General features: G+C 39.5%; 1 protein-coding gene across 2 annotated transcripts; it reads left to right on the top strand.

The window, feature by feature from the left end:
• The first annotated feature begins 7,759 nt into the window (after window positions 1-7,759).
• On the top strand, window positions 7,760-21,566 carry kif5bb (kinesin family member 5B, b). Of its 2 annotated transcripts, XM_035533825.1 has the most exons (27): window positions 7,760-7,821; window positions 7,929-8,126; window positions 12,885-12,972; window positions 13,095-13,168; window positions 13,280-13,384; window positions 13,786-13,834; window positions 14,102-14,157; window positions 14,271-14,358; window positions 15,089-15,213; window positions 15,336-15,440; window positions 15,640-15,785; window positions 15,892-16,040; window positions 16,163-16,353; window positions 16,517-16,585; window positions 16,782-16,988; window positions 17,208-17,351; window positions 17,594-17,782; window positions 17,971-18,088; window positions 18,309-18,364; window positions 19,162-19,271; window positions 19,438-19,539; window positions 19,737-19,797; window positions 19,884-19,955; window positions 20,463-20,567; window positions 20,794-21,010; window positions 21,255-21,390; window positions 21,475-21,566. In XM_035533825.1, exons 2-26 carry the CDS (start codon window positions 8,001-8,003, stop codon window positions 21,383-21,385), a joined length of 2,883 nt encoding a protein of 960 aa, XP_035389718.1. In that variant the 5' UTR covers window positions 7,760-7,821; window positions 7,929-8,000; the 3' UTR covers window positions 21,386-21,390; window positions 21,475-21,566. The 2 variants fall into 2 exon arrangements, with proteins under 2 accessions (XP_035389718.1, XP_035389719.1); XM_035533826.1 differs by having other exon boundaries at window positions 7,762-8,126; window positions 17,597-17,782.
• The last annotated feature ends 1,350 nt before the right edge of the window (window positions 21,567-22,916 follow it).

The raw sequence follows: 22,916 nt of genomic DNA, 5'->3' as shown, positions 1-22,916 counted from the left end.
CCTTCACAACATGCTTTATAAGCACAACTCTCTTGGTTGCTGAAAACACAGATACATTTGCAAGAATTGTAAAATTGTAATTGTGCTTATTGATTGTTATTAAATAACCCTGGAACCCCAATCAAATAAAGCCATATGATTCAAGTCTGGAAAAGCATATCAATACACTTTGAACTGATAGTGATTGGGAAGACAAAATCATCTTTGGTGCCTTTTTTAAGATAAAATAAGATTTCTGTCTGTCGGTCCGTCCGTCCGTCCATCCGACCACCCGCCCAGCTGCCCACCCTTATGCACAAGCAAACACATTAGAGGGAAAGAGAGCTGGTGAAACCAGGCCCCTAGCCTTTATGTGTGACAGACACACCCTGGGCTCTTCATTGTCCAGTCCTTCTGTGGTCCCCTCTCTCAGCATGCCTCAGATAATGGTGTCAGCATGGGCTGCCTGTAGTCCTAAACCAACAGGGTTAATTAACTGAGTGAGGCAGCGAATGAGAGCGCGACAGAAGCAGAGAGATAATGAGCTAGCAGCAATAAAGTGCAGTAATATATTTTAGTCCAAACAATCTGCTCCATCATCCTGGGTGTCATTAAATCCATTTCAGTTACTTATTTACATTTTGTCTCAGTGGTTTGTCTCAACGGTAGAATGCAGTTATTAATACCCAAATTGCAAAGCATGGATTTTGTCGTGTTTTATCTGGTCTGAATAATTTAGTTTATGAACTGAAGTTTAAAGGGTTGGAATGCATTGTGTTAATTGCAAGTACCTCTAAAATTGTAACACTAACCCCTATTCTTCTTTAAATTATGAATTCTGTATAAACATAAAATAAATGAAGGCTTGCATGACTATGCAGTGAGGTTCACATTTTCAGAAAGATCCATCATGTTTTTTTAAGTCTTGAATGGCCTATTAAAATATGCTTATGCCCATTGAGAAACTGCTGTTGGGATTTGGATATTTGATTTCAGGGTCTGGGCTGGAAATTTGCAAACCTATCCTTTATTATATGTGCTCCTGAGTCCGGACGCAACGATCTTGAGAGCTTTGCTACAAGCGCCACTTAGTGGTCATGACAAGTATTAGAGTTATTTCATTAGATTTTCGGCATGTCAGCATTGATTTAGTGATAGTGACACTAAAATACTTTAAAGAAATAACCCATAAGGGGATGATGCCATTATTATTATCCCATATGTTTCAGCAGAATTATATTTCTGTGATTTCACTCAAACAACATAAACCGAGATTTTTCGTGCTCTTTAAATTTTATTGCAGTGTATTTTTAGTTTGTACAGCAGTGTGGCCAGTGATACTACCCTGGATAGTCTGGTTGGCTGAGACTGTCATATAACCTGCAGGGTCAAACAATTAACCTTCAGAATATTGAAAGCAACATGAGAATGCTAACACAATATCCCACAAATGAAACAGTGAACGTTACTATAGTAACTTGGTTGAAAATCTAAAGGCATTTCAGAGTCTCTGCATTCACATATTTTTTGTTGCCAAGGAAACTTCTTCATTCATAATTTTCACTTGAAAATGCAGTGCTGTTATTGACTGTGGAGGACAACATGGGACCAGTAGCTGCGGATATATGCGTTGATCTTACATGTATTGATATATGGGATTTGCCTGCATGTCTTTTGCAAGACATTCAAATGGATCTTTATATGAACTAATAAGACTTTGGACTTCTTCTGTCATTCATATTCATAGTGAATATATATGAGCTAACAAATAAATACCTTAGACTTTATAAAATGCTTTTTCAGTAATGTTACCTGCCCAACCTCTTATTGAGCTCACTGTATCATAATAAATTACAAAGTCCTCACTTCTGTGATGTTCTAATTTATTAATGTGACAAAACCACAACAAGGCAAACAGACCCTTGAGAACTATGCGACAAGCATACAAAGGCCTGTCCAGAGACCTGTCTTTGGATTCAAATATTAATTTTTACTGTATACGTAGGATCCTTGAGTTGACCTTATGTGGCACACCTTTACTGAACTAGCACTCTTAAGTTTGCTTAACAGTCACTTCCATGTTATTTCATTTATTTCTCGTCCCTGGAACAGGTACATGCTCATCTGCATTGTAATCAGTGAAGCAAAACTGCATGAGTTGGATTTAGCGAATAATCCATCCACATCAGTCACAGGTTAGGCTGCTTGAGATTACTTAGTCTTATCACAGCTCCCTAACTGCTTCCTAAAGAAGGGTTTTGGTGTAGCTATGGTAACTGGCAGCTTTACTGAAGATGTACCACTCCCATGAGATTGTGACAGGTGTGGGGTAGCCACAAATGTTTATCAATTGCATACTTATTTCTGAATAAAGGCCTGTGCTCTTTGTGGACCTTACACCAGCTCTGTAAAACAACTCATTGTTATTAAGTATTTGTAAGCTTGTGTATTCTTCGTAAATGTATACTTTTGTCACATATAAATATAGATAAATATAGTAGCTGCATGTTTGTGAGTGGGTGCATTTGTATGTATCATATGCTTGTAATATTACGTAGGCTTTGTGTGTGTGTGTGTGTGTGTGTGTGTGTGTGTGTGTGTGTGTGTGTGTGTGTGCACGTACAAGTGTGATTATCAGCGTGATGTGTGTATACTATGGACTTACCATGGGACTGAGTGCTAATTGATTCCTGTAATTATGACGAATGTTATGACAGTAGACTGAGAACCAGATGAACAGAGAAACATTGGGATGAATGCTCCCTCCTGCTCCCCCTCTCTTTCTGTCTCTCTCTCTCTCTTTCCCTCTCATGCTTTTTATTTTTTGTCTTTGCTCCTTTCCTTGTACTCCCTGTGTAGATCAATCTCTTCCCAAATCTTCCAGCCTCACAGTGAAATGTGGTGCAGTGAATAAATGATTGGGCACTAACAAAGTTTTTGTACTGTGCCAGCACATTAGATTAGAAATGATTATGATGTTAAAGTGTAGAATGTGATCTTTAATTTGGGAATATTTTCCTTTATTATTATTATTATTAATAATAATAATAATAATAATAATAATAATAATAATAATAATAATAATAATAATAAAGACTATGATAACATAATCTCTTAAGTAAATGGACAAAGTACAACTTATATGCAGTCAAATAAAATTGTTTGTGCTGTTTAATACATAGTTGCAAGTACTTTGAGTTCATTAACATGTGCATGTCTGCGACCTATACACATAAAATGCTAGATATCTTTCCTGGTGATGTATCTATCCTGTAATGCAGCCATTATAGCCATCTTAGTTTGCCTTTGATCTTGTTTTCGGTAAGTGAAATGCATGCTGAGTTGGGTTCAGGTCAGGTGACAGGCTAGACTATTCAATACCATTTCTCTTTTGCTTTTTTTTCTTTCCACCTAGTTGTTTTTGCAGTATGTCTTGCTGCAAGGTGAAACACCACACCCTGAATTCTGAACTGTTTGGTGGCATCTGAGCAGTATGCTTCAGAATTCATCCTGTGGCGTCAGCAAAGATTACACTACCAGTCATGCATGGCCTTTCATAGATGAGGGGGATTACTTTGAACCGTGAGCAGATTTTTTCTCCGCTCTTTTCTTTCCATCACTCTGTCACAAGTTTTCTTTTGTTTCATATACCCATAAGACTTATTCCCACAGACTGATGTCCTAGAATGCTTTTAATGTTCTTTTTGACAAACTGTAAACTGTTCTTTCTCTTCTTGAGACTTCCCTAAGGTTTGAATATGGTGAATTATGGTGTATGCTTATCATTATGTTAGTCACATCCATGCCCACATCTTGAATAGTATTTTTCGTTTGTTCAGCAGATGCACAGGTTTAACTTGGTATGTGAGCTTCTGCGGTCTTCTGACTTTATTAATGTTAAGGTGAATGAGCCAAATTGTTGATGTCACTGATTGATTTATTATTATTATTATTATTATTATTATTATTATTATTATTATCCAGTATTACGACAGCTTATATTATTGCCATTGACACCTCTTTGCTCCTCATGTTGAGAGAAAACGAAACGAAATGAAAACGAATACAAATGAAAGCACCAGAATTAACTTCTGATTTTGTTTTTTTTAGTTCTCTTGTACACGACACAGAGAAGGCCAAGGAAGGTCTGATCAGCCAACTGTTCAAGTACATATGGGCTCCTGACATTGAATGACTATGTAGGGCTACAATTTCTATATGGTTCACGCTATACCCTTGACTTAAAACATTCTGCACAGAGCCAAAAGAAAGACATTCTCCAACTGCAGACTCTTTGCACCTGTCTGTCTACTGCATAGAGGGAGTGGTGTTGCCTGAGTGTTGTGAACTGTAGTACTCTATATTCAACACAAGTAGGAGCTGCTTTTCTGTGTGATTTACTGTTCAGCATCTCTTACAGGTTTCTCTAAAAATGTTCTAGAAAAGTGCTTATGTCAACTTATGTGAACTGTTTTGTATTCAGTTGGATGACAAGTTGCCACATAATTCATTCACACAAATCCACATCACAAGGCTCTCACTAGACACAAATGTGAGCTATGCAAATAGCAGAGTAAATGGCATTTAGGCAGAGTTCCAAATGGAACAGGTGCTGTCCTTTATCACAGAGAAACCATCAGTGTGGCAGACAGAGGAACACACACCCCCGACTCCAAACACTGCCCTTCCCATTGATGACATGTGAACTTTTCATGGAATGTATGTGGATAGCACTGTCACATATGCCACATATGCAAAGGGAAACCCAGTTGCCCAGTAATATAGCATCATTAATATTCCCCACTCCTGGTCCTTATTCCTACAATAGATCTTTCAATTGGGCAGTGGTTAAGGTACTTAACTTGTACTTGGAAGGTTGCTGGTTCAAGCCCAGCCACTCCCACTGTTGGACCCCTGAGCAAGACCCTTAACCCACAATTGCTCAAGTTGTACTCAGTCACAATTGTAAGTTGCTTTGAATAAAAGCATCAGCTAAATGCTGTAATTATTGTTTTTTTTTGTTTGTTTTTTTTTAGAAAAATTAAAAACTCAATAGAAGATTAGTTTTTCAAGTGGCTATTATTTTTTATGTATGGCACAAGAGAAGAAAGTTAGTTGTCAGGTAGCATAACCAGATTTCTATGTAGCTAAATACATTTAACTATGTATTGTAAATTCATGTGGTTAAAATCTTATCAGAATACAATCCAGATAGACAATGCATGAAACTGACAAGTGTATATGGGGTCTTATTTGATTATTTTTTATTTCATTTTAATTATTTGGTAGTGAAGTCCCTTTATGAGGACTACCTTTATGGGACCCTCCTTGAGCAATCCATATCCTGCCCAGTATGGACATCTCTAATTAACCTTGATATATGTCCTCTATCTTTGTCTGCCCAGTGGTGGTTGCTGGATGGCTATGTCCATCATGCTGTAAAAAGGAAGCCTTCCCTCAGATATGGTATACCACTAAATCTCAGCAGTTCTTCCATGTTTTCTAAGTTGAACCCTTTGCAACCAGCATTATTATAGCGCCGTGGCCCCTGTGTCAATCATCACAGGTCTTAGCCCTACAGAGAGCATAATGATGGCCTGTAAGATGAACAAGTTTGGCTCGAAGTGTCCCTAAGCAGAGCGTGTAGGAAGGCCTGAGGGTTATGAGGCTGGTGCAAGAGGGGCTCTTTTGGCAAAGTGACATTAGTTTTTCCAGTGTCCCAACTGACCTTGGTTAAAACAAGCATCATTCCCTGCTTCAACTGCATCGCCCCCAGCCATTGTTAATGCCATGACCACCAAGCTGTATCTGTGCATCTGTTTGGCCCTTTTCTCCTCGCTGTTAGTATTCACAGGATGAAATGAGAAAGGAAGAAAGGAGACTAAGCTATTTGACACAGCTGGAAGAAAACTTTATCAATAAGTCTTTGGTTTTTTTTTTCCAGTCATGTAGAGTGGCATACATAACTTTAAGCCTGTCATATAAATTATTCCACATTGCCTCTGTGAATCAGAGAATGTCTTTTTGCCTCTGTAAGAAACCAGAAATGTTTTAGCAGATAACAGTACATACTAAACAGCAGGTTGGAATCAGAAAAAAAAAAATTATACAGACTGACAGATGGTTTCATTCAAAAAGTGTTATTGCAAGGTGTGCCAGGGAGCCAGTCATAACACATGAATTGTTCCAGTCGGAATGACTCGCTTGCCACGGGCATGAACAATTGTTTAACAGTAACACAGAAAGAACACCTTACCTTTGCAACAGGTTTGTACACCAGAGCTTTTAATCCACTGAAGGGCCTTAATAAGCATTAACAAAATACAGGATTCACCGATAATGCTCACACACAACCTTTGAAGAAAATATGTAAGCTATAGGCATTCTTTAGGATTCAGACATTAATGTGCCACCTAATATTAATTAAACAACATTTTGTTTCTGGTTTGCTATCAGAGCGCACTCATATATCAGGTTTCTAGTGCTGTTTCTTTCCCTTCAAAGTAATATGAAGCGGTACAGAAGTCTGTAGATTACACTGTAGTAATCTATATCCACAAAACATAGTTTTCTACATCCCAGGTAATATATTTTCTCTTTCTATCTTTCCAAAGGGTTATTGTCACCCGCAGCATCAGTTTCCTGGTTCCAACCATGACTTCACCCTGATTACCAAGAGGAAGGTGAAAGCAAACAGCACAGATGCAGTCACTCGTTCTTTTTTTCTTTTGCTTTTTTAACCTGGTAACATATTGAGATAAATGATGCAGGTAGCAATGAAATTCGCTTTAAACTGGGGAGAATATGACAGGTAGTCTCTAATAATATATTTGGTAAATCTTGGAAATCTTGATTTCGGAATAAACTAGTGATAGCATATAATAGAGATTGGCCTTTTCACAGGTCCTGAATTTGCTCCTGAGGTGTCCTTCTCAGAAAGTAAACACTTCAATTCACTACTTCCAAACCTATAATACTTTTGGAGCATTTGGTTTACAGTCAGAGTTCAGGTGTGATCCCTACAGGTACTGACAGTAAAATTCCAATTGGAGACACACAGCTCAAACTATTGACCTTAGTAAATGAATAGAAGAACAGGTTTTTTCTTTTCATTATGTTTGTAAGGAGCTGCCTGCCTAGATCTTAGATATATGATGAAAACAAATAAGTGTCTCCTTAGAATGCCAAAGGAAACCAATTTTGGCACTTACAGATGAATGCAATGCTCTATTGATGAATTAATTTGGAGTTCAGCAATGAATATATGATTCTGTAGGATTTGTTTGAAAATATAAGTTAGTTAACAGTTCAAATAATCTAAAGAAAACGTGTACACTACTAAATACACTGATAAGAAATCCAGCCTAATTAAATAATCCATTCCAAATCAAGCCTTTGCAAAATTATTTAATTTCTTCTTTTTTTCTGCAAGAGTCCAGGAATGACCTTTTATTCAGTAGATCTAGATTTGGCAACAGGTATACGCTGCAGCTTTCTGCTTTAGACTTCTAAATTTGTTGAGTATTCTCCGTTAAAGTTACTTCCATCCAGTACGTTAGTAAAGTCGGACGGAGGCTATTGGAATTCCACAGTGAAAGCACGGGAAAGGCACGTAAATTTAAAGCAGGCGTAGTGTACTGTAACGACAATGGCCTTTATAATTTTCATGTGCAGTCAGTAAACTAGCTAGCGTGCGTAGAAATATAGCCAGTAAGGGAACTCAACCGCAACACGCTTGAAGTCAAAAGCGACCAACACCTAAGGATACAGTGGTGACGTCACCGAGCATCCGTGATCCGTCGAGAAGCAAACGGGAGAGTCGGACGGTGAACGCAGTCTTAGGTAAACCCGCTATGGCTTCACGATTAAGGGAATTGTAAGTGAAATCGACAACAACTCTGGTTGGTAAACATAGCTACATATTCTGAAATTCAACAATTAACAAATAGCATCGAGGGGTGCGGCCTCCCGGAGCAGGATCTTGGCAGTGTTGTGACACCCCATCCCAGATCTTGGGGAAGATGGCGGACCCGGCGGAGTGCACCATCAAAGTGATGTGTCGTTTTAGGCCACTCAACGGTTCTGAGGTGATGAGAGGGGACAAATATATTCCTAAGTTTCAAGCAGAGGACAATGTGATTGTCGGGGTAAGTCGACTTGCTGTCTGTGGAAATATTAAACACTCGCTACAATTTTAGCTATATTGGCTATCGTAAGTCCACCTCAGCTATCTTAGCTAACCAACTAGCATTAGCACAATGATTAAACACACCGACGTTTAGCCACCGTGGGCCATTCAAGGGGATTGAACCAACATTAAATAACTAAATATGCATTCGGTAAATGCTCGATGGGTAGATTTTATTCTTTCTCGTTGTCGAATTCGGAAAAAAATGGCTATTCAGCTTGCTACATATTTCTGCTGAAACATTTAATGCACTAATAGGGTGACGTTTGCTCACTGAAATGTGTTGGGTCAATAGCTAACCTAGCTAAACGGTAGCTAACGCTGTTAGATAGCAACGATTGTTATGTTTATCAGTGGGTTGATTGTTAGCAAGCTGTCTGGCTGTTAGATAGCTAGCTAGCCTTTGTTGCTTCTTATTTATTTGGTGTGTAGCAAAATCTTTTAGCCCTTTTTGATGATACGGTGAAAGACGATATATTTCAGTAGGTTGGGTTAGTTAGCTAGCTATCATAGACACTAGCCGGTTATTTAGACTATTGGCTGTATTTGAATCAATGCTACTAATGAGTGATAACCCAGCGAGCTAAGTTAACTGACTAGCATTTATAGCTAAAATAGTCGACCAAACACTCATGATATAATAGTCAGTTAGCCATCTAATAGTCCTTAAAAACTAAAATAGGCGACCAAACAGTCATGATAAAATAGTCCGTTATTCACCCCACTAGCCGCAACTAATCAGGCCTTTTCATTCAACCATTCATGCTGGTTCAATCTTAGGAGTCACACAGTCCTTCGAAACATTGACGCATATAAGCTGTCTGTCTATTTATCTATCTATGTGTCTAGCTACCTATATTCTATACAGATAATATGAACTGTATTAGCTAGTTAGCTATAATAATTTTTTGTTTTGTTTGTCTTAACTATTACCGTTGAAATGGTATCACCGCCGCAGCTTTTCCATGATGACTTGGCCTGCTTTAATAACGCATGGCCGCTTAAACAAAGGGAAATATCCAACATTGTTTTTAGTACATTGTGTAAATACAACACAGCGTGTCAGTTATCGATTCACTCGTCTGATTCTTTAAGGTAGTAATTGCTGGTAGTTAAACTGTAAACTAGGCTAGTTAGCTAGCAAGCTAGCTAGTTTGGTCAGGTGACTGTAGCCATTATTTCCCTATTGCTAACGTGTTAGTGGTTCTATAAAAAATTGAATACACGAATAAAAACAAAATAATCACTTTTTAAAACTACATTAGTACCATTTTTGTTGAGCCAATTTAAAGTGCTTGTCATCAAGACGCTGTGTGGAAGTATGTTGAGAATCAGCTGTCGTTTCTGACTTCTCAGATGGGGTCTGTCAAATAAAATACCTCGAGAAAAATGTATGATGCATAATGACGTACGATTTTGAAAGTGCTTCTTATTTTTAAAATGTATTGACAGTTTTGTTCGTTCATGATGATGACACTTTTTGCATTTTTATTGATAGTCTTTGAAGTCGCCTCATTTCATTTGTATGCATGTATTGTGATGCGTCCAGAGCAACATAACATAATTATTCAATTAAACTTATGGTCTCATCCATGTAGCATTTTCAGTAGTTCCACAACAGCTTTCCTCTTTAGTTTCCACAGTCTATGGCTGAATCCAGTAGATAAAGGAAGATGTATTCAAGAAGAAACATGAATACTGCAGCAAGTCATTGTAGTTTAGGGTTGGGTCTACAATTGCTACCTAAGGGTAACACTGCAGGACCAGTGATATTCTTACAATAGGATGAATGAAGATTACCTGGCTTGAGTGACTTAACAAGCTTAGTAATATTTTGTAGTCTTTGTATTCAGATGTTAAATGAGTGGGGTTCACTTGGCTGGGGAGGGTATTATTTGATGACGCCCATTAAGCTGCTCAGTTTACATTTACAACATTTATCTGACGCTTTTATCCAAAGTGGCTTAGAATTCTGACTGGATACAATTTGAGCAATTGGGGGTTAAGGGCTTTGCTCAAGGGCCCAACAGTGGCAACGGTAGGGCTTGAACTGGCAACCTTCCTTTTACCATACAGGCACCTTAACCTTGGGTTACCACTACCCTAGTGGCTCCAGTTTGCCACTTTCATCAGTGTAGATTTTATTAACAGATACCTCTTACTGTTACTAAGTACACATTGTCAGTATTTACCAATGCTACTATTAATATGTAATTAATTACATACTACTAGCTAGCCACTAGTATTATAGAAAAAGGCATTTTCCATATATATAACAAATTCTAACATTCAAACCTATACAGTGCCCTAGACCCACAAAAGTCCTACACTCAATGAGAATATTGCATGAACATGTCTGTTCTGTCTCTTTCTTTTTTTTACAGCTTTTGGTTGTTTTGTTTGTTTGTTTGTTTGTTTGTTTAAGATATGTGTCCGTTTATATATGGCTTTGTCATTTTCCTGTCACATGCTTCCTAAAGCCACTGTCCCACTGACAGGTTATACCCACCTTTTTATTTCATAGCAAAACCGGAAGAGAAAGTGTGTGTGTGGGGGTTGGGCTGGAGAGGCAACTGGTAACTGGCAAAACAAGGTTGGCCCTCCAGCTACCGGCAGTCAACATTGGGCCTTTGAGCCACTGCTGGTGCATGGCTTGCACATTCAGGTCAGGCTAACGAGGCGTGTGTATCAAGTTTGCCTCCTGCAGTGGCAGTTGGAGATGTGGGAGTAGTTGAAACAGCATGCCCATGTATCCTTCACACCTGTGATACTTGGAGGACATGAATATAGGCATGTTCCTTGATTATAGCATAAACACATCTGAGGACAAAGATTAGCTATATTATTTATTTAAATCTTATTTTAAAACTGGTATTCGCCTTGTAGTTTGACACAAGTGCATCCTGAGGTGTAGGTGTAAGCAGTTTAAGAAACTACTTCTAGTGGACCTGTATAAAGACGCATGTTATAGTTGTCTAAAATAGTTTCTCCAGTAATCTCTAGCATAAAATCACAGTTGTTCTTATCACCTAGGTCTCTGTATTATAATTAAAAATGATCATTTTTAAATGCCATCACACCTATGTACAAGATCACATAAACTGCATGATGGATTTTTTTTTTCAGGGGGTTGAGTTTGTAAGCTGATCCATGTTTTAGTTCTTGCTTTGGAATGTATCTTATGTTCCAACTCTTTATAGTTTCATTACAGTGGGAAGCAATAAAAGTTGCCATATAAGAATAATAAAGTGGCTCTTCATACTAATATATTATTGTTCTCGGAAGGTTATAAAGTCAGATTTGTGTGATATGATCTTTAACAGAACTCACGGTTCAGTTCACATAACGGTTCAGTTCACATAACGGTTCATATCACAGTTTGGACATCACAGTTCCAAAGAGTTTGGTGCAATGGATTTTATTTATTTTGAACAGAGAGTAGTGCAAGTTGGTAAGTCAAAGTCCCCTCTGATAGAGTTGTTACATGCTGTACTGTATTAAGTAGCAAAATCTAAAATGTAAACAGTGAATGTTATACTTTTGTATAATGCTCATACTTTTATGTAGGGCTGATCTAAAAAAAAAAAAAAAAAAGGCAATAGGTCACAGTTGGCTACAAAACTGAAGGAATAAAGTATCCTAAAAATAAGTAGGATTATTAAAGGAAATGTAATTTGTTGCACATACTGTAACACTTAACAAGTGTTACCATTTAAAGCTTAAGCCAAACCCAATTAAATGTAAATGCCAATTGCATGGGTGTTTTTGTCCCTGTCTGCTTTCAAATTTAGATGCTGTTGAAAAGCATCAGGGATAAGTAGTTGGACTGTTGTTTTTTGTTCTTTTGCCTAGCTTCAGTGATTGATTGGTATAGTGTAGTGGGGAACAACTCTTTGTGGGGGACTCGAGTTCAGTCATTCCTCTGCCCACATGCACCATACTATACCAATAAGATTATTAATACTACATCTGCCTACCTCTGTAACATGACTAAAATTGTAAGTTGCTCTGGATATGAGCATCTGCCCAGTGTGTGAATGTAAAATTTAAATGATTGGCACATCTGGGTGATGCTGTTGAATATGCGTTGGCATGTTCATGTGTTTCTGCACACGTACCCTACAATGCCGACACATCTTCCTCATCCACCACTTGCTGGTGTAGTTGAATGGGAAGATGAAATTTCCCTCACAGCTGATTTGAAAGAAGTAGGCAGGTCTTCAAGCTCCCTGTCATTTGCATTCGCCATGACTCAGTGACTGACTCAGTCAGACGCCAGTGATCTTGAGCTAAGCTTAGCATAGCATGTTGCTAACTTGCTAATGGCTTACAGTTTAAGGTTTCGGATGGGATTGCGCTTGTGAAATTTGATTCCACATTACGTTCATCAGTCTTCACACATGGGCTACCGTGTATTCTCTGAACAACTGCATGAACCGAATTATGTGTATACCATAATGGTTTGGCAGGAATACACGTACTGTTACATCCCTAGTGAAAGCTTAGTTATGACTGACTGTCTCTTATGGCTGTGGTTAGCTTTGGGACCAACTGTACAATACTGCCATAGCCTATCTCAGTGGCTGTTTTACATTTAATATGGTACAGTAAAGAGGGTCCATTTATGTACTGGATGCCAACACATGCCACTTCTGTCTTTAATTCACTGTCATGATGTAAAGGTGCGTCAATCAGTATTTCTTTGGGTCTCTTCCAGGGGAAGCCATACGTGTTTGACCGTGTCTTCCAGTCCAGCACTACTCAGGAGCAGGTGTATAAAGCTTGTGCTCAAGAGATTGTTAAAGGTGAGGACATTTCAGTTATCAGCACAAAATACTGGTGTAAATGAGCTCAAAATTGCATCAACATCATTTTGAACAATTACATTTTTCTACCTAGTGATTAATAACAATCCTCCCACCCCTAGATGTGCTTGGGGGTTATAACGGTACAATATTTGCCTATGGGCAGACCTCATCTGGCAAAACACACACTATGGAGGTAAGATACTTTTCCATGCTGTAGAGCTACAGGAAGCAATGCACACAATTTGTTAATGCGCAATATTTAAGAAAGTTCATATGCTTTGACTTGTCATCTGGATTTTTCCAGGGTAATCTGCATGACCCAGACGGAATGGGAATTATTCCACGCATTGTACAGGACATATTTAACTACATTTACTCAATGGATGAAAACCTGGAATTCCATATCAAGGTATAAAATTAACTAGGTTCCCTGCTGTAGCTCCAAGACCACTTTAGTTCAACCCTTTTTGAGTTGCCTGTAAAGATGACTTTTCATGTATATTGTTGTTTTAGGTGAATGAATGACTGACTTATTCTGTGTAAATGAAACTTTTTCTAAGGACAATGCATATGCTACTATTCATTGAGATGTTTCAGTGAAATGACCCTTCAGTCCTGAAACGTTTTAATCTGTACATATGAATTGTCTACATATCCGCTGACAATATGAATAATGTAGTGTCACAGGTAGCAAGCAATTAAAAGGTAATTGTCACTCTGTTCACATTAATCTGTGTCTCTTAAGACATCATGTTGTTGTGATGCAAATCAGAAACACTTCTAAGATAACAGTTGGTTTTTTCTTGACAGGTGTCATATTTTGAGATTTATTTGGATAAAATCAGAGACTTGCTGGATGGTAAGTGTAAAAGTGCATGTGATCTGAATACTGCTCATGAATTTACTTTCACTGTTATGTTTGTAATTGAGTGCACTGTCATAGCCTACTATAAAGTGCAAAGTTCACATTCTTCCATATTCTTTCAAGTGTCTTAGAAACACAGCTTTAGAGCAGTCCTATAAAGCACGGTCACCTGATACGTACTTGTTAAATACATTGTTCTACTAAGCAAGAAGCATGGAAAGTCAAAAAAAAGTTAATTCAATAATTCTTACTCTCTTGCAGTGTCTAAGACTAACCTTTCTGTGCATGAAGACAAGAACAGGGTCCCATATGTCAAGGTGAATTATAGCTAAAGTTGAATGAGTTGATGGTTGTTGCGTTGGCTGCACTAATAGTAATTCACTGGCTTCTTTCTCCTACCCCTCACCCCCCCCCCCCTTTCCCACCCCAGGGTTGCACTGAGCGCTTTGTTTGTAGCCCGGAAGAGGTAATGGATACCATTGATGAAGGCAAATCCAACAGACATGTGGCTGTTACAAGTAAGCTTATTCAGACACTTGCATTTTGGCTTTAACCTGTTCATGTTTACATGAGAGAGATGTTCATGTTTAGATGACAGAAAACCAGAGTACATTAAAATTTGGAATTTGTGTGAAATGGCTGTAATTATTTTTTCAATTTTGTGGATGCAGTAGTGCCATAAGTTAGTAAAAATGAAATGGATTATCTGCCTGTTCTGGTCACTGGAGTGTTGCCATTCCAAGTCCCAGATGAGGTGTTGCAATGAGCTAAGTGCTGCTGATGTCAACATCACTGCCCATCTTCCTAACAAAGGCTTGTGTCCCCTTGAGCAGTTTATTGAGCCACAAGTTGTTCAGTGTATCACAGCCATCTATTTCCAGGAGTGCATGACAGCATGGTAGGCCATACTCAGGCTGGTAAGGCTGGCCAGGTTTAACTCTTAATACTAACAACCCTAGCCAGTCTGTAGGCAGTGTAGTTGTCTCTTGGCTTACAATTACACTGAACATCTTAAGTGCCCTCCCAGGGTGGTAGTTGTTATTTGTGGTAGTTGAGTTGGCCGTGACTAAAATTGAGTGAGAACCTAGGAGGGAATATTTTTTTGTACATGATGTCAAACACTTTAAATGGAAGCTTAAACTTGTGAAATAGTACATGGCTGTAATGATTTTATTTTTGGTGTGTGGGTGTGTGTGTGTGTGTGTGTGTGTGTGTACTCGCGCGCGCGCGTTTGCCTGTGTGTGCCAGACATGAATGAGCACAGCTCCAGGAGTCACAGTATCTTCCTGATTAATGTGAAGCAGGAGAACACACAGACAGAACAGAAACTTAGCGGGAAGCTCTATCTGGTCGACCTGGCTGGGAGTGAGAAGGTAATTCTCATCTCCCTTGCTTGCAGCTCTGGTGACATTTGCTTTCATTCTGACTTGTTTTCTTTCGCTTTGACTGCCCCCTTTTTATGGCTTTGTACTGACGTGCATTTTTGTGCGTGTAGGTCAGTAAGACTGGAGCTGAAGGAGCTGTTTTGGATGAAGCCAAAAACATTAACAAGTCCCTCTCTGCACTGGGCAATGTCATTTCTGCACTGGCTGAAGGATCGGTATATTTGTTCCACTTTCCTATATTATGTTTGTTTGTGCATTCATGCAGATGTGGCCAAGAATTTGACAATACAACTCCTTAGTATTATTGTAGTGTATGAATGCAATTGATTAAATACACATTTCACCTTTTTTGCACCCATCTCTATCGGCTTTCACACATAAAACGTATACATATTTTTCCTGTGTCTCTCGCAGACATATGTTCCCTACAGAGACAGTAAGATGACGAGGATCCTTCAGGACTCTCTGGGTGGGAATTGCAGAACTACCATTGTGATCTGCTGCTCTCCTTCCTCTTTTAATGAGGCTGAGACCAAATCTACACTCTTGTTTGGACAGAGGTGAGGATGGACACACACACACCATATATTAACCGTTTATGGGATATTTCATAATGTTACATTTACATATTTGTTCACACGTGTATGAACACTGTACCATCCTCAGAGCGAAGACCATTAAGAACACTGTATGTGTCAATGTGGAGTTGACGGCGGAACAGTGGAAGAAGAAATATGAGAAAGAGAAAGAGAAGAACAAGACCCTCCGCAACACCATCACTTGGCTGGAGAATGAGCTCAACCGCTGGAGGAATGGTACATGTGCTTTCAGCCAGCTAGACTGCCCCATAATTAGGAAATGCTACTTTAGAAACAGAATTGTAAATTATTTTAATTCAGCTTGGCAAGTGTGTGTATGTATATCTGCCTGGTTCTAGGTGAGACTGTGCCGATTGAAGAGCAGTTTGATAAGGAGAAGGCCAATGCTGAGGTTTTAGCTCTGGATAATACAGTGAATAATGATAAGATTGCCTCCACCCCCAACATCCCTGGGGTGCGTCTGACTGACACTGAGAGAGAGAAGTGTGAGGCAGAGCTAGCCAAACTCTACAAGCAACTGGATGACAAGGTGACAAAGGCTATTTGAGCTATCGCACATGGCTGACCACTGTGAATGTTTGCAGCATTACATGTTTATTGGATTCAGTGTTTGACATCTCACACTGCCTCCCTGTCAGTTGTGCTCTCTCTGGTTCTTATAATGCTCATCCTTGCTCTCCCTCTCTCTTCAGGATGATGAGATAAACCAGCAGTCTCAGCTGGCTGAGAAACTCAAGCAACAGATGCTGGACCAGGAAGAGGTGAGCGCCTCCACTTTCTTAAACGGCTCCCTTTAACTCATCTGTGCGGCTGTTCCTGATGTTCTTCTATTCTACAAGTTATTTTCTGTTATACATACTGTTTTAGCCCTGTTGCTGCAGATTGATCTCCGTCCATGTGTGTGTATGCATTGTCCAAATATGTTTGTGCGTGCGTGTGTGGGTGCAAATGTTGCAGCTGCTGGCCTCTTCACGCCGGGACCACGATAACCTGCAGGCGGAGCTGACCCGCCTGCAGCTGGAGAACGAGGCCTCTAAGGAGGAGGTGAAGGAGGTGCTGCAGGCTCTGGAGGAGCTTGCTGTCAACTATGACCAGAAGAGCCAGGAGGTGGAAGACAAGACCAAGGAGTTTGAGACCCTGAGTGATGAGCTCAACCAGAAATCGGTGTGAAGGCATTTATTAGATATGTTTTACAGTGGTATTAAGAAGAGCTGTGTGAGTTAAAGGCAGATCTGATATGGCAATGAGTGAAACACTGAGGTCAAACACTAAAAGATATTGTGTTTGTGAACCTGAACAACATGACCCCCAATGGAAAGTTTGGTGTTGGGGCCCTCCTGTGGTCCAAAGGTGTCTGAGTTTTGCCTATTCATGTTGTTGCAGAGTGTTCTGGCCTCCTTAGACTCTGAGCTTCAGAAGTTAAAGGAGATGACCAACCATCAGAAGAAGAGAGTGACTGAAATGATGTCATCACTGTTGAAGGACCTGGCAGAGATTGGCATTGCTGTGGGCAGTAATGACATCAAGGTGAGAGCCAATACAACCATGCTGACTCTGCAGAAGCTTAATCTATGTAAATGTTTATAAGAATACTGACAAACACCTGTTGCAAGAAACCTTGAACATTTTTCCATTTGAACCTTTTAATTCATTTCCATTATCTGTTCCTTTATTTTTCATTCCTTTTTTAATCTGCATTTTGTCTTGGTCCTATCCTGTTTTGTTTTGGGTTTTTTGCATCTCCCCCTCTGTCTTGCTCTGCCTCTCAGCAGCATGAGGGAAGTGGTCTGATCGACGAAGAGTTCACTGTGGCCAGGCTCTACATCAGTAAGATGAAATCAGAGGTGAAGACCCTAGTGAAGCGCAGTAAGCAGCTGGAGATGGCTCAGGCTGACAGCAACAAGAAGATGGACGAGAATGAGAAGGAGCTGGCCGCTTGCCAGCTCCGCATCTCCCAGGTAACTGATGCAAGACCTGTAGAACCTGAGAAACATCTGTTTACTTAACAGAGCCAGTAAAAGAATTTTGTAGTGTTCCTCTTAGGAAGGTCTTAGACATGTATTAAGGGTGTATATTACATTTTGGTAAGGATACATTTTAACTTTTTAAAATCTGCATTTAATTTTTTTTTTTTGCCTGTGTACAGCATGAGGCTAAGATCAAGTCTCTAACAGAGTACCTTCAGAATGTAGAGCAGAAGAAGAGACAGTTGGAGGAGAACGTAGACTCCCTCAATGAGGAGCTGGTCAAGATCAGCGCTCAGGGTACACATGCCTCCACTCTTACACTATCACACCTTCATTAAGTTGTAGTTCCCTAGTAAAATATTTATAACCTAACTTTTAGAGGAGAGTTATTTGATCCCCATTTCTGAGATTAACATCTCAGTCTGTTCAAGCACTCCGAGTTTTGAGTGTTCAGATGCATTTGTAAGAAGGCGTATGCTATTTACTGATTGTTTTTGATATTTTTGATCTTTTACAGAGAAAGTTCATGCTATGGAAAAAGAGAATGAGATTCAGACAGCAAATGAGGTCAAGGTATGCATTTTCACAGCACTATTTGGAGTTCTAGCCTAAATGACTGGCCAGGGGTTCAGGGGAGCAAACTGGAGCTGCTTTATGGTGGGAGGGGTGGCATTACACTGCGCCCTGTGTGAAACTAGCCAATCATGGCTATTCATGCCTGCTGGTGCTTTTTATCCTCTGAGTGCATTGAGTTGTCCTCTGTCACAGCACAGGCAACAGTTTAAAAAGATGTTGTGATTGGCATCACAAGTCTTGGTGGGAACATGTGCTCACTGCACCCTCTGTAATTTGCTGTCGTGACGGGAAGCCAGCTAGTTGGTGGGTAGGAATTGGCATAACTTGGGAGAAAAATAGTAAAGTAAAATAATGAAAACACCTTAACAGTGCTGCATTCCCAAGTACCTAAATTGGTGGATCACCAACTCCAGAACAATTTCTGTCCTTTGTAAATGCCATACATTTACCTGGAGGTGGCTGTCCTCAACACTATGCATTCACCATCATGTTTAATGGTAGCAGACATTTGCCTTCTCCAAACGTGACACTGCTGAAGCCGTGTAATAACTGATCAGACCATATTGCTTTTTGTTGCTCAGGTTCTAGATTTTGTGCCACATGCACCACTTTATTGCACACAGAATTTCAGGAGTTTCACACACACTCTCATTGTACTGTACAATGATGGTGTCTATGCCTTTTTTGTGTGTGTGTGTGCAATATGCAAACATTTTTGGAATGAAGGTCCTGCCATAAACTACAGATTTGTAGCTTAATATATGGCAAAGGTCACTTTTTTCATTTGTGTGTAGGCTGCGGTGGAGCAGCAGATCCAGAACCACAGGGAAGCTCACCAGAAGCAGCTGAGTAGCCTGAGGGATGAGCTGGAGAACAAGGAGAAACTAATCACCGAACTACAAGAGTACGGAACACACATTACTGTCCTACTGATTACAAAGACTTATGCAAATCCTGTAAATATCTGCTGACTGATCTCTCTTCTTTTTCTTTACTGTGCGCACACACATTCTCATTCTCTCTCTCTCTCTCTCTCTCTCTCTCTCTCTCTCTCTAATGTATGTATAAAGTTTGAATCAGAAGATCATGTTGGAACAGGAGCGGCTCAAGGTGGAACATGAGAAGCTCAAATCTATGGACCAGGATAAGAGCCGCAAACTCCATGACCTGACGTATGTGTTCACAGAGACGCACCGTTGTCTATTCAGGGTCGCTAGCTTACATGGCTGCGTGGGAAGTCTAATATATGATTGCTTTTGAGAGCTGTCATTGATGGGTAGGCAGAATGGTGTTTCTTGTAGTTTGTATGAGTTTTGCTGTCTGACGACTGCTTGGCCTGTGTATTTGTGTTTGGTTTGTGTGACAATAGAGTTATGCAGGACAGAAGGGAGCAGGCCAGACAAGACCTTAAAGGCCTGGAGGAGACAGTGGTGAGTGATATCTTTTTAGTTGATTGTGCACATGTGTTCATGTGCGTGCACATGTATGTGTACTCACTTATCTCTGTTCCCTCCAGGCTAAGGAACTGCAGACTCTACATAACTTACGAAAGCTGTTTGTGCAGGATCTGGCAACCCGTGTCAAAAAGGTAAACAAAACTAATCCATTTATTGTAAAGACTCACAGGTGATCTCTATGGTGTTAAATTTTATGCAGATATTTGGACATGTATGTAAGAGTTATTTGAAGCTGATATGTGGTATAGTCAAAACCCTTCTTTACTTGAGAAGGTGGGAAGGGCTGACCTACTGGGTGGGCCATATCAGTGTGCAGGATTGCAGGTGCATGTTCCTCTAAAGCTTGCTCTGTTGTATTTGCTCTGGAGAGCACACATCCAGAACTTAGTAACCGTGTTTAGATCATTTTTAATGCAGACTTAATATTTGTGTGATTTAAACAATAAACAGATTCATACCTTTAGATGTGGACAGGAGAACAGGTATTTTATGAAAACAGCTGACTAAACCCAAAGCAGAGCTACTGTCTGCCTGTTTTCCACCTTATTCTGGAGGTTTTTATAATGAAACAGATGTGGTAAAATGCAAGCACTGTATCTATGTGTGCGGAAAATTCAGATAGTTTTTGTTTTTGGCAGAGTGCTGAGATGGACTCAGATGACACTGGTGGCAGTGCAGCTCAGAAACAGAAAATCTCCTTCCTGGAGAACAACTTGGAACAGCTCACTAAAGTCCACAAGCAGGTAGACAAACACTCAGGCGCACGCTCAAGCAGTCTGTCTAGTTTTACATGCAAAGTCATCTCACATATGTATTGTATATAAAGATACAGCTCTTTGTGAGATCTTTTAGATTAAAAGCGATTTTTCCCTTGTCATTTTTAGGTATGATATTCTATGGAACATTTTGAAATTCGTAATTCTAATGTGTTACCATTGACTGCTGCTTTCTCTGCCTCTCTGTGTGCAGCTGGTGCGTGATAACGCAGACTTGCGCTGTGAGCTGCCCAAGCTGGAGAAGCGTCTGCGGGCCACAGCTGAGCGGGTGAAGGCACTGGAGACAGCTCTGAAGGAGGCCAAAGAGAACGCAGTACGTGACCGCAAACGCTACCAGCAGGAGGTGGACCGTATCAAAGAGGCCGTCAGAGCCAAGAACATGGCCCGCAGGGGACACTCCGCACAGATCGGTATGCGCGCACATACAGAGGACACTACAAAGATTTGTACATACACGCATAAACATGCGTGTATGTACACACAGACGTAGTTGGCCAATCCATTTAGCTGTCATATTGAATCTTGGTTTCATTATCATTTTTTCTTTCTTAAATCTACCTTTTAGTTCACACTTCTCATTGTAATTCTGTTATGTACACATTTTTGCACAGTAACTATATTTCCACTCACTCTCATCATACTGCCTCCCTATAGCCAAGCCAATCCGACCAGGCCAGCCACCTGCTGCCTCTCCCACCCACCCTAATGTCAACCGTCCCGGGGCTGGCCTCCTCCAGATCAGCCAGCCAGTGGGCGTTCGTGGAGGAGGTGGAGCCAAACAGTAAAAGAAGTGAGTTGTCTGGTATTGTTTTAGTTTCCAACTAATTTTTGATTAACAGCATAACTATATTTGTTTATTCCTTTCTTTTTATAGGGCTTGAAGTCTGTAAATTCTCTAGATTAAATTATTATCGAGAAGAGCTGAACTGCCCCTCTAACACTGGAAAGTTCAGGAACCCTAATATCTACAATTTTATTTATATATATATATATATATATATATATATATATATATATTCAAATATTATATTTGAATATAAGTATATATATATATATATATATATATATATATATATATATATATATATATATATATATATATATATTAAATCTTCCCACATGGGCTGTACAGATGTTTCCTCTGCTCATGTCTTTAGAGACCCATCTCCTCTTTTAGACACACAAAAACACTAAGATAATTAGTGAATTCACTTATATGTAAGTAAGGTGTAGCTTCACTCACAATAGATTTATATTCGTCCAATCATTCTAGTCCTCAATGTGCCAAGCTGAATGTATCTTTAACATTTATAGAGAATGAAAAATTGAAAATGGAAAAGAGGGCGGGAGGGGAGGACAGAAAAAAACCAAACAAAAAAAAACAAAACAGTAATGCATCTTCCTAGCCTTATTTCTGTACGCTACCCACTACTTCTTTTTGATTGTTTTGGAGAGTGGTCTTGTTCTCTCTTGCTTCCACTGACTAGTTTCTGTTGAACCAATTCACACGAATGGATAAGTTGAACACTACAGTCTGTACATAAACAGAAAACTTGTTTTGTTTTTGTTTGTTTGTTTGTTTTTTGTTTGTTTGTTTTTTGTTTGTTTGTTTATTGGTGTGATGAAAAATGTTGTTTAAATGGATGGAAAATAGGAAAGAAGTAAGTTAGGAAAATATAAAATGTTGTGCAAGGACACAAAGCTGCTTATTGTAGACACTCCATATGTGTATTTTTAAAGCACTGTACAAAAGAACATTGGGTAATGTGCATCATTACTGATTGTGACATCAGCATAGACAAATGTATGTGAAGACTCAGTTCCCTGTAAATGGAACTCCACCTGTTCATTTATAGATATCGCTGTTTTTATAGTTGGCAAAGAAGGCTAAGGTTCTCAGTATTGCTGCTCTCTGCCCTGCTGGAGTGGAGTTCTTTAATCAGTCACTATCCAAGTCCTCAATTTGTCACTATTGACTGGGTGTACTACCTTTTGTAGGCTTCTATTGATTCAGTCTAATTGTAAACTAATATATGTTAAGAAGTGCATTAGCATTTTGACTAATGAATTTAGGCATTATACCGCTGATGCATTTTGAATGCAATTCCCCATTAAAGAAGCATTGTTGGGGTGTTTTATCTCAAGTTTATCTCAAGTTCTCCAGTGGTGACCAGGCCCTCTGCATGTCCCAAACTGCGTTCCTCATTGTACACATCCTGAGCAATACTGAGAACTGTGGCTTTTGGGATTTACTTAGCTGAAAACACACAGCTGTTCTCAGTATCTCCATGCGCATGCAACAACTACAGAAATGGC

The sequence above is a fragment of the Electrophorus electricus genome, chromosome 14 (genome assembly GCF_013358815.1).
Source record: "Electrophorus electricus isolate fEleEle1 chromosome 14, fEleEle1.pri, whole genome shotgun sequence".
NCBI classification, from domain to species: domain Eukaryota; kingdom Metazoa; phylum Chordata; class Actinopteri; order Gymnotiformes; family Gymnotidae; genus Electrophorus; species Electrophorus electricus.
Note: the sequence above shows the minus strand (reverse complement) of the source record. Positions and strands in the feature narration are given on the sequence as shown.

Excerpts from the sequence above, each read along its gene's own strand:
- kif5bb (XM_035533825.1), top strand. The coding sequence starts at position 8,001 with ATGGCGGACCCGGCGGAGTGCACCATCAAAGTGATGTGTCGTTTTAGG. Across the intron at positions 16,041-16,162 it reads GCTCAACCGCTGGAGGAATG|GTGAGACTGTGCCGATTGAA; the intron begins GTACATGTGCTT and ends GCCTGGTTCTAG. Across the intron at positions 18,365-19,161 it reads AGACAGCAAATGAGGTCAAG|GCTGCGGTGGAGCAGCAGAT; the intron begins GTATGCATTTTC and ends ATTTGTGTGTAG.